Source organism: Drosophila novamexicana, unplaced genomic scaffold, assembly GCF_003285875.2.
Source record: "Drosophila novamexicana strain 15010-1031.04,08,12 unplaced genomic scaffold, DnovRS2.1 tig00000644-arrow-pilon, whole genome shotgun sequence".
Taxonomy (NCBI): Eukaryota; Metazoa; Arthropoda; class Insecta; order Diptera; family Drosophilidae; genus Drosophila; species Drosophila novamexicana.
The window spans coordinates 420147-432561 of NW_020824814.1; the positions used below are offsets into that span (position 1 = coordinate 420147).

Sequence of the window (12415 nt, forward strand, 5' to 3'; positions counted from 1 at the left end):
CGCGTTGGCAGCGACCCGCTGCCGCTGCCGCTGCCGCTCCAGCTGGCGCTGGCGTTGTTGCGGGTGATGGCATGTCCAGGCCGTGCAGCGCCGTTTCCAGCGCTGCTGCAGCGGGCGTCAGACGACGCGGCGTAACGCTGCCGCTGCCCGATGAGCCTAGCGGCAGCGCCATTTGCTTTGGCGGCGGCGTCAAAATGCCGCAATCTCGCTGTCTCTCACGCTCCTTTTGCTCCTGCTCCAAACGCTCGGCGGCGATCAGGCTGCTCAGCGGGCTGGCGGGCGCCTGGAATATGGCGTCGGCCGAGGGCCAGCGACGCTTGCGCACATTGCGGCTCTGCTGGCGTTCCAGCGGCGACAAGCGCAGCTCGCCGCAGTCCCAGTCGCCGCTGCGCAGCTTCTTCTCGGGCTGCATGAAAGAGAGCAGCTGCTCTTCGCTGCCCTCGCGCTCTGCCGGCGAATTCTTGGGCGAATGTTGTGCAGTCGGTGTCGAGGAGGCAGTTGCTGCCGCTGCCGCCGCCGCTGCCGCTGCTGCTGCTGCCGTATTGATCTCCTCCATTTGGGTGACGTCGGCCAATCCGCGTACCTTGAGCAGCTCGGCGATGCGCAGCAGCGGGCCAATCTGATCCTGGCTAACATTGATTTCGCCGCGATACATGAACTCGACAATGGCCTTCAGATCGCACCAGCTGACGTCGCGCATGATGACGATCGGATGCTGGCAGGGGGTCTCGGCGAGCAGGGTCTGGAAGTAGGGCGAGCAGGCGGATAGGACCATTTTGTGTGCCTTGATCGAGCGGCCGTCGCAGGCGAGCGTCACATCGACAAAGGATTCGTTTTGCAGCAGCTGATCGAATATCGTTGTCAGATTTGATTGGTAGTTGTTCCAGCGCAGGCAGAACTGTTGCGGCAGCTGATGCTGCGGCGTCGAACGGGAGCCGGGCGAGGAGCTGCCCGCGTTGACGTTGACGTCGACATTGGCGTTGGCGTTCGCGTTGGCGTTGGCGTCCGGTGGCGTTGTTAACGGCGGGCTAACGGTCTTTGATTTATCCTGTTGCGATGCTGGCGAACCGCCGCCACCACCGCCGCCGCCGCTGCGCTGTCGCTGCGCCGCTTGCGCCTGCTCCGTTGCATAGGTTTCGCTGTCCGTTTGCGCAGTCGCTGCGGCGTTGCTGCGATCGCTGCTTTGTCGCGACGTTGGCGTCTCCGTTGACGCCATTTTGTGTGTGCGCTCAAAAGAGAGCGTGTGCGAATCAAGACAGAGAGAGCGAGAGTGTGTCTATTGATCGTGCGCGCGTGAGAGCGGCAAATCTTTCATTTGCAAATGTAACGGTAGAGGTGTGTGCATGGGTGTGTGTGTGTGTGTGTGTGTGTGTGTGTGTTAAACACTAGAGCTTGCACGAGACGACGCGTTTATCATGCGCTCGCGTTAAAGTCGCGTTTTAATTAACGTACACGTGAGTGTGCCCAGGTGTGTGTGTGTGTGAGAGAGTGGGTGTATGAGTGTGTGTGTGTGGCTTACGTTACGTTACGCGCACGACGTAGCGTGCATTTTAGTTTAATTTAATTTTAATTTTTTTTTTTAATTTTCTTAAATATTTTTTAAGTTAAAATTTGCTAAATAAATGTTTGTGTGTGTTTGGTGTGTGTGCGTGCTTGTGTGGCGGCTCGTCGTGTGACGTCTCGTCTCGTTATTTGGCAAACGGAACGTGCCCCCAAAAAAGTCTTTTCAGCACGAGTGTCTGAATTAGACTGAAAACGTTTTGCACATTTTGATACGGAAAAACTCAAAACAAACTTAACACACGGGCAGCAGCAGCAGCAGCAGCAGCAGACGACGTCGATTGGGGCTACGACGACGACAACGACGACGACGACGACGACGGCGGAAAACGCAGAGGCGCTGCTTGCCTAGTTGTTGTTGTTGTAGTTGCCGTCGCGTCGCGTTTTGTTGGAGTCGAGAGTTGCGAATGCGAATTCGCTGAGTCGTCGTCGCGACGCCAGCCGCGAGACCCCAAGTCGTAAATAGTTCGCTGCCGACGTCGCAGCTCGCAATTGCAGTTGCATTTTCAAGGCAAAGGAGCGCAGCCAGCCAGCCAGCCAGCGCAGCGACAGCGACGTCAGCGAAAATAGTGCAAAGAGCGGCGTGCGGCGTGCGGCGTGCGGCGACAATCAAATGCCGGCAAACGTTGAAAATTCCTTTACTCGGCAAAACGAAAAACGAAGCGAAACGAATGCTTGGCGAGGCGAGGCGAAGTACGCTCGTCGCTGCTCGCTCTCCCACACACAGAAACCGCCGCGTGCGCGCACAACCCCCAAAAAACAGCGGCAGCAGCAGCAACAGCAGCGGCCGCAGCTGTTTGTTGTTGCCGTTAGTTCAAAGGCGCAGAGATGAGACAAACGCGCTGCATTTTCGGCAATGCGTGCGAAGGGGGTCGCCTAATAATTGAGCACACGCGTGTGTGTGTGCGTGCGTGTGTGTGAGTGCGTGAGCAAATGCAGCTACAATTGAAAGTTTCTGCGGCGAAAGGCGCACAGGCAACAGCTCTATGATGATATGTAATATGTTAAAAAATACAATTAAATATTATAAGAAATGATCTTATCACCGAAATCTATACCTCTCTCACTCACACACACACGCACACGCATGTTTGGCGCGGCGATAAACATAAGAAAAAAGTTGACAGCAGCCGACGTCGTCGTCGCCGTCGCCGTCTCCGTCGCCGTCTCCGCAGCAGCAAAGATTGTTCATTAATTAGTTCCGTTTGTATGTTCTGCTGCTGTTGCTGGCGCTCAATTTTGAGCTGCAGTCGCTGCGCTCTCAGCAGCGGCAGCACACCAATTCGCCGCAATCTTTGAACGTTGCGCTCTTTTGTTTTTAAGAGACGCACCAAATGCTGTACTGTGCGCTCTGCTCTGCTTGCACACACACACACACACACACACACACACTTCTCTTTTGCGTGCGGCGCAAAGACACACGAGCATTTAGTAGACGACGGCTAGTGCATGTTTGTGGAAGCGAGAGCCAGCGAGTGGGTGGGTGGGTGGTGGGCAGCGCGCGACACAGGTGGCATTGCACCTGCAGTTTGAGCGACGACGTTTTTTTTTTCGTTTTCTTTTTTTTTCTCGCTCGCTCGTTCGCCTTTTGGAACTGCCCACACTGCGGGGCTGTCACTGGAGACTGGTCACTCCGTGTGCATGTGCATGTGCATGTGTGTGTGTGTGTGCGTGTGTGTGTGTGTGTGTGTCTTGCAATTGTATTTTGATTATTGTTTTGGGCATAAAATGCATAACATAAAGAAAAATACAAATCAAAACAAAGCGAAAAAAAAACAACCATTGCGTGAGCGAGACAAACGAAGCGGCGAGTGCGAGCGCCAGAGCGAGACAGCCAGCTGCGGCTCAGCCTCAGCCTCAGCCAGTCATAAATTATGCAAAATTTTTTGCGACTAGCAAATGGCGGCTGACTACATTATTATAAATAACAGTGCACAAAATGAGCGAATGAGCGTGTGAGAGGGCGTTGAGAGAGGGGTGTGGGGTGAGGGGGGCACGCAGATAAAGACATAAAGAAGAGGCAGCTAAATGAATTGTGCCTAAAATGATCTGAGAATAGATTTGAAAATAGATTTTGGCAAAGATTTCAAGCAGCTGTTTTCATTAATTTAACGAAGCATTCAATTTATTTATTTTTAATGTTTGCTTTGCGAAATTTTCCATTATTTAAAGCGTTTATTATTTGTTATTAATTTTTGTACAATTTTGTTTAAATACATATATTAATTCTTATTATTAATGAAAATATAATATTAATAAAAATACATTTGTAATTTCCCATTAGCTGTTGCATATATTTAAAATTATTGCATCATTTTTTTTATTCGAAATACTTCAATGCAAAAATACAAAAAATATACTTTTAATGAAAAAAAAAAGAAACAAAAATCATTTCTTATTAATTGTTGCTTAAATTCTTTATATATTATCAATATATTCTTTATATATTGTGCAATTTCTTATTATTTGTTGCAAAATATTTGAACAATATTCTTTAAGGAAAAATTTTTAGATTCACGAGATCTCAGGCCGATTGCTTGAACACATATTAATTTGCCCAGGTATTATATTAAAAAATTTTAAAAGAGTTGCGAATATTTTGCAGTATTTTATTTTTTTTTGGTTGCCTAAAAATCCTACTTAAATTATCTGAAACAGAAATTACCCGGCGTTGACAAAAGCGTTTTAAAAAAATTTTGTGCTACATTTATAGACTTTTGTCGTTGGATTTGAACCGGCGACTGCTCGCTTGTTCGTCCGACGCACAGCTAACATTTTCGCTCGTTTCTGAATAAGACTTTATAACTCCTTTGCTGTCGCTGTTCTTTATTCAAACTTTGAGTATATATAAATTCCTCAAAATCTCTTCTTTCAATGCACAAGTTTGTTTTAATACAAAGTTCGAATTCTTATTATCAGACAAAATAGACAAAAAGTTTTATAGAAAGATAATGAAATGCTTGTTATATGCATTTATTGAATTATATGCATATTTTCATTTAATTTTTATATTAATTTAATTAAATTTGAATTTAAGTTTACTTTTTAAGTTTAATTTTTATTTTATGCTAAATTAATTTTGATTTAATTTATTTGAACTTAAATTTTAATGAAATTTAATTTTTATCGTATTTAATTCTTAATTGTAATTACAATTTGATTTTTATGATGAGTTTGATTTAATTCAATTTTAATTTAAGTTTATTTTCATGTAATTTATGTATATATATATTTTTAAAAAAATATTAATATTATTAATTAATTTTATTTGTAATTTGATTTGCATGTAAGTTTTAGTTTAAATTTTAGTTTTAATTAAATTATTTTATTATTATTAATTTATTTTATTTAATTTAATTTTTGCTTATATTATCCATATTAATTATATTCATTTAATCGAGTTCATAAAATCTTATTTTAATATAGAAATTTTTCTTTTTCTAGATAAAATTCTCGCTACATTCGAAAAATGTTAGCATATCTGGAATGCTTTGTAAGTGAAGTTTATAATATTCCTATTATTTATAATATTTTAATTATTTATAAATTCTAAAGCCTTTCTGGTATCCTCTAGTTACCTTTTATTGTTCCTTTTGCACTCTTCTTCTGGCTCTGCGCGGCACTGTGCGTCGCATTTGCAACTTGCAACAAATTTTGCTTGCCACACGCACTTTGTTGCAAATATTGTTGCTGCTGTTGTTGTTGTTGTTGGCAATCGCAGAGAATTGTGTGCAGTTTGGCGAAAATGCGGAAAATAGCCTTTTTTGGGGTTCGCTGAGACACAAAACGCGTTTATACGAAAATTTATGTATTTAACTGTTGACGACGACGCTGACGAGCAAAACGATGACGCGCGATGCTGGACGCATGTGGCAAGGATGCGCCGGCCAAGGGCTGGGCGGAGGGTAAAGGGCGGGGTTGGTGTTGTGTGGCGCGACGAAAGGCAGTTGCGACAAGGCGACAGCGGCAGCCGTTGATGATGATGGCCGGCGTAGTGGTGGGAGGGGGGGAGAAGGGCAGGCAAAGACGACAAACAGACAACAGCAGGGCGAAGGGGGGGGGGGGGGGGGGGGTAGAGTGTTGAGGGATGGCACAGGGTGTTGCTGGATTGTAGAGGCTTGCGGCACACATGACTGAACGAACACGCAAACAAACAAATAAAATGTGTGTGAGCGAGTGTGTGTGTGTGTGTGTGTGTGTGTGAAGGTGACCAAACTCTAGGGCAGCTGCTTGGGCCAGTAGGCGTGGCATCATATGGGCGTGGGGGTGGGGGGGGGGGGAGGGGGCACAGCAAAAAAATAAAAAGAAATGCCGCATATTAAAGCGCCAAATAGAAGCGTGCAGCAGAGACGACGACTGCAGCTTAGAGGGGGTCAAGCTGCTAAAGGGGGGGGGTTAAGAGAGGGATGGGGTGGGGGTGTGCTGCACAAAGTTAGCTTACGCGCAACAAAAGCGATGAGCGATGATGCCTCAAATATGCAAAAATTCTGCCTAGCGCAATAAAACGCAAACGCAAACGCAAACTTCGAGGCAGGGTTACGATTTGGTACGGCGGGGGCCGTGCCGCTGCTTGGGGCCAAAGGGTGTCTGCAGCAATGAAAAAGGGCTTAACGTGTGCTCGTGTGTGTGCCGCTGTGTGTGTGTGTGTGTCCAGTTTGTATAAATCCAAACGAAGTTCGAATGCAGGCAAAAGTCCGAACGGAGGCAGCGCTAACGATGCCGCCGCCGCCGGCTGCTGCTGCGTGGGAGGCTGAGTCTAGGTAGAGGGGTGCACGGCGCACAGACAAACAAATAGACAGCAGCCAGCCTCCACCTTTCTCTAGCCGACCCCCTCCCTCGCTTGCCCGCATTGATGGACAGTTAACGCGGCAAAAACGAACGCGGCAAAAGCCGAGTCCAGGACGAGCTGCAACTCCTGCCAGCAGTTGGCTTAGACGCAACTGTACTCCAGGCACAGGCAACATGCTCCAAAGTCCACATGGTCACCCTCCACTGCCCTTCCCTCACACACACACACACACACACACACACACACACACAACCGGCCAGGCAGCCCCAATCGTTCGCTGTCTCTGTTCATGTCCAGTGCTTGCGCCCCCAGGCAAAGATTTTCGCGTGCGTTGCATGTTGCCAGCGCCTGCTGCATGTGTGCCCCCCGTCCTCCTCCCCCTTCTTCACTCTCTGCGTGTGTGTATTTGTGCAGTTTTTGTAAATTTTGCGCCATTTGATTGCATTGCCTATCCTGCAGCTCCCTGGTCTACCGCCCCCCCCCCCCTGGTCGCCACGCCCTTCTGGGCCATTGTCGCTTCTTTGGCGGCAGCCTCTCCACTCGCATTTATATACAAATGAACGCCTCCGCAACAGCCTACGCCTCCGTGCCTGCCCCCCGCCTACGCCCCCTATCTGCTGCCACGCCTATAGTGCCGTCAAGTGCAGACGCAGGCAAATACAATCTATGTTTTTTCTAATACCCTGCAGGCAGGGCCGAGAGAATTGGTTAACAAAACGGGCGGTGTTAGAGCCTGCAAGATGTGCAATAAAGTATATACACATATATGTGCCTGATCAGGCTGAGATCGAGAGGAGCTGAGTCCATCCAGCTAAATGTGTCTCTAAGTCACTCAAGCATCTTTGTTACTAAGATTCTCGTCTATTGAGGTTTACTCAAAATCGATAATTATCGATTTGCGGGCTTGCAGCGTTTCGTGCATAGCTGCGGCAAGATACTTTTCCCAGCAACTACTTTCACATAGCTTAAAGTCGATAAACATCCTCTACATTTTTTCATATATCATACCTTTAAATTATTCATCCTCATCTGAAATCAATAAATATCGACTAAAGCTGTTTTTTGGGTTTCCTTAGAATCGATAAATATCGATACTCGTTTCTACGCTTTTATCAGCTTCTAAAATTCCCGAAAATCAATAAACATCGTTTGCAGCCTACGTCTTATTTTTATATATGCCATAAGGTTTCATTAACCTTCCTTATCTAAAGTCGATAAACATCTATCTTTTGAAAATCGATATACATTTATTGAGATTTTCGTGTATATAACTGCAATTTTCTCAGCTAACAATATCCCTTGAAATCGGAGTTGTTTCCGCTTAGAGCTATTTTCTTAAAATCGATAAATATCGATTCACAATTTTGCAGTTTCGTAGCAATAATCCCCATATCAATCAAATTCGATTAATATCGATATAACGCTTCCATCTCAGATATTTTAGTTACTTGAAAGAATGAAATACTCCGAAAGATGGGCTGAAAGTAGTAGAAAGAAGTAAAGGGATGAAGGCATAGTAAGAAGAGGGAAGGGTTGTTATGGCTCCTTACAGGGTATCTCTTCGTCGAATACTCCCCACCCCCTTAGCTGTTGTTGTTGTATTGTAACAACATCGACAGCAACTGTCGTTTGTTGTTGCACGTTGCACGTTGCCCGAGTCCAGTGCGACGTCTGTTGTTGTTAGTTGCCTGCGCTGTGTGGTCTGTCAGAGGGGCGTGGGGAGGGGAGGGTGGTATAGTCAGAGGGGGGGTGGGGTTGCTCGTTTTGTTGCGGATTAGTTGTCAGCACGGGGCATACGCATATGTGAGGCGCAGCTGCAGCAGCTGCTGTTGCAAAAGACTTTAAAATCGAAGCCGAGCCGAGAGAAATTCAAGAATAACTCCGGCTTATAATAAGAAAGTAATGAGCGTGAGGGGCGTGCGGGGCGTGGCAGCTTGCACTGATTGAAATTGTCAAGGAAGTTGCCACAAAGCCAACAAATGGCTGCCGCAGACTAATTAAAACATTCACAATGAACGCAAAATATTAAAAAAAAAAAAACAAAAAAACAAGAAAGAAAAGCAAGAACAAAAATCTTTGAATGCGCAGCGCAAATCTTTTGGCATCTTGCTGCTAAGTGGGTGGAGGGGGAGGAAGGGAGGGGTAGGGTTGATTTAGATTTCAAGGAATTGTTGTGATAATTGTTGCCGAAGAATTAGTGAAAAAAGGCAGCGAATGCGACGGCGAATGTCACAAAGCGCGTTTATAATAAGCCTCCAAATAAACCAAAGGCTGAGGAATGATGGGCAGGTGGGTTAAGAGGGGAACGAGGTGGAAAACTGGGGGGGAAATTACTTTGAAGTCAAGTTCTTGTTGTTGTTGTGCAGCGAATGCAAAAGGCAGAAGGATTAGTCAGAAGATTACAACATATGCAACAGGCCAACAAAAAGAATGAAGGCATAGGAAATAAATGCAGGACATTTTTCAGGATTTAGTGCAAGGACCTAAGCTTGAAGACATTTTTACAATTTAGAAGCATTTTGAGGTTATGTAAAGGTGGAATTGCGAAAATGTGGAAAAAAAGGGAATATACAAAATATTGTTGAGTTAAAGGAAGTTAAAAAGGAAGAAAGCAATGGAAAGGAAAGTGAAATTACAAGAGTTCAAAATAAATTTCACAGTTTGTGGAATTCAATTTGAGGTTAGGTATTTTGTGGAATTGGGAAATTATGATATATTCGTTTGTATTTTTAAAGTTTGTCGAATTCATTTTGGGGTTACGTAAATGTGGAAAAGTTGTCAAAAAAGTTCACATAAATTTTCACTATCTTAAGGAAACAATTCAGATAAAAATATAAAGCTCAGAAATAATACAGAGCATGGAAATCAATTTGAGGTTATGTAAAATTATGCATGTAAAAGTCTGTAATTGGGAGTTCTCAACTCGAGGATACCCTGTACCTTCTACTACCAACAACAAAAAGCAGCTGCTTAGGCTGCAATAAAAAGATTGGAAATAATATAAAAATATTTTAAAATTTTTGCAGTTGAGCTAAAAACATTTTTTGCACAGTTGCACTCGACTGCAGATACCCTGTAGAAATTTGAAGAAAACGAACTGAAATTGAATTTTGCTAGCTTTAGTTTTATTTTTGGGCTTGAAATTCATAAATGTTTATGCAACAACAATTAACTTGCAACTGACAACTGAAATTTGTATGGGCAATCTTTTTTTCGTGCCACATTTCGTGTGCCGCATTTCAAATGCGTCGCAAAAAGCGCGAATGCAAGGCAACAAAAAAAAAGGGGGGGGGGGGGGGAGAAGAAAAATATTGAACTGAATTGATAAGCGGCTGTTGCATGCCGCATTTCGTTGCAAGTGGTCGAATGAGCCGCTGCGGCATGCACCAAATCTGAAACGCAAAAACTGAATGAATTTTGCCGGCACACACACACGCACGCACACACACACACATGCAGACACGTGGCAAACGCATGAATGAAACGGCGCGTTGCATGTGACGCTGCGACGCCGACAGCGCTGCCAGCGCAGCCAAAATGACGCGTTGCAACAGCTGCGCGAAAAAAAAACAGAAACCAACAACAACAAAGTGCACACAGAGAGGGTGAGTGGGAGGGAGGGGGGTCATTGACGGGGCACGCGGCGCGTTTGTTTAATGGGCCACGCACGCAACACTCGAAGCCTGCCCCGAAATGTTGCTGTTGCTGTTGCTGTTGTTGTTGCTGTTGCTGTTGCAGGTTGTCAATGACAGCGAAAAAAGCCAGTGTGTGGCAGCAACAGCAGCCTCTGCTGCTGCCCCCATGTTGCAGCCAGCCAAGTGCATTTTGGGCGAGAAAAAAGTGCCGCACACACATGCAACACACACACGTATGATAATGTTGCAACTGCCACCGTTTCGTATCGTTTCGTTTGTGCAGCATGCGGCACACGCGTCAAGGTCAGCGGCGCCACACGAATTATGCCCCCCAACCAGCTGCAGCCAGCCTGCAACCGTGTCCTGTTTGCGTGCAACAGTTGGTGGCGCACAGAAAAAGAACACACACATGCTCACACACACACACACACACATAAAAAAGCGTGGCACACACACACACACACATGACACGGCCCGCTCCACTTTTTGCTGCACTTTGATTGCACTGGCCGCGATTATCCGCACGTTGCATATCAATGTCCTGCCTGCTGCCTGCCTCCATTGAAGGTCATGCCACATGTTGTAGGTGTTACGCCTGTTGCACAGACAGCCAACACCACCAACCCCCCCCCCCCCTCGTCTTCCTCTCCCCCCCTACCCTGCTGCGCCGATTACGTCCATTTTTGGCTGCGCTTCGTTGCGCATTTTTGCATTTTTTCCGCAGATTTGTGGCGCCTCCTCGTTTTTGTTTTTTTTTTTTTTCTGCTGTGGCAAGTGCATTCAGAGCGCGATTATTAGGGATTTCAATCGACGCGCTGCACTTGACCCCCCTCCTCGCTGCCACGCCCCTTGTTTGCGTTGGTTTTTTCCCACGTTTCTGTTTTTTTTTTTGTTTTGTATTTTGTGGCATGAATTTTTGCAGTGCGCGTCCAGCCACGCCCCCAAAATTGGTCATTTGAATTGTTGCACTTTTTCATGCAACGCAGCCTGGCGCCTGGCGTCGTTGAAGTGTGAAAATGCAGCGTAAAATGGCAAAACGAAAAAAAAAGTGGGGCGAAAAATGAAAATCCAAATAAAAATTTGCGGCCACATCAATTGAGGCTGGCTTTGGGCCGCCTGCATACAGTTTAGGCCTGCCTGACTGCGTGCCCCACCTCCCCCACTCCCGCGTTCCCCTACGCCGTCTCTGCTTTTTTGTTGATGCATTTTTGTTGCATGTGCAACATTGTGGCATTTGTGGCTATATCGAGTTGATTGTTGCGCCAACAGCCAAAACCCAATTGACCGCAAATTGTGGCTTTTGTGATCTGATTTTTATGGTCACGTCCACGGGAATGGGCCCCAATGTGCCACATGCCACACTTTCTGAAATACATGCACACATTTATACATAAATATATATACATTTGCACTCTATTATCATGCATATTTAATGCACACACACACACACACACACATTGTTGTTTGGCCTGTTTAAAAAGCCCGCAAGTTAATTGTTATCGAATTGCAGCTGATTTTAATGCCGCGCTTACTCTGGGGACTTGTCTGTTGCACACACGCATGCATAAAGTTAAAGCCAAGTATGTTTTAAAACAAGCTTGAATATGTGTTTGTTCCTATTCTATTAAAAGCAGAACTGTAGCTTAAACTCAAAATTAAGGCTGATTCGGCTTTAGGAGTGTCTTTAAATGAAGAAAAGTCTGAGGCGGAGCTGTCGATAGCTATGAAATGAAATATACTTCATATATATATGTATATACTCTTAAAGCTACATGTCGAATTTGACAACTATAGCTCTTATCATTTACGAGATTTGCTCATAAAACAGAATTTCGATAACGATTTTTATCGATTACGCTGAAATGGTGCAAGTTATCGATTAGCGGAAACAAATTCGTACTGCGCGGGCACTAGGAGGACCTATGTTTAATGTAGGAGGAGCTAAAAACTATGACTCTAGCTCCTTTAGGTTCTGAGATCGACCTGTTCATACAATAGGACAGACAGACGGACATTGGGCAGACGGTGAGACAAACAGATGCCTTCTGCCTGTTACATACGTACAGACAGAGAGATAGAGCAAAAAGACGAAGAGACAGATAGAAGGAAAGTCAGGCAACAGACGGGCGAACAGACAAACGGACATGCCAAGAGCGACTCGGCTATTGGATGCTGATCGAGAATATATATACTTTATGGTTGGAGATGCTTTCTTCTGCCTGTCACATCCGTTTGCTTAACATCATCATAGCCTTTTTAACCATTTCCAATATGTTTTGGGTATAAACACTCAAAATTTCTGCTGAATTTGAACCAGCGACCTCTCGTTTGCTAGTTCGACGCTCAGGTACTTGAGCAACGCATGAACACACACTTGGAGTCAAAGCTTCGGTAAAAATGTCGACTTTTCCTTTCCTCTTTCCTCTGATCA

The 12415-nt window shown here is 45.4% G+C and overlaps 1 protein-coding gene across 1 annotated transcript in view; it reads right to left on the reverse strand.

Moving 5' to 3' along the window:
• Nucleotides 1-1216, reverse strand: part of LOC115762869 (protein bric-a-brac 1) — a 100254-nt gene extending 99038 nt beyond the window's left edge. The window contains exons 1-2 of the mRNA XM_030705244.1: nt 1023-1216; nt 32-947 (exon numbers count right to left, since the gene is read on the reverse strand). Of these exons, the coding sequence (XP_030561104.1) occupies nt 32-947; nt 1023-1216 (1110 nt within the window). The remainder of the gene's footprint in view (nt 1-31; nt 948-1022) is intronic.
• Nucleotides 1217-12415: the final 11199 nt, after the last annotated feature.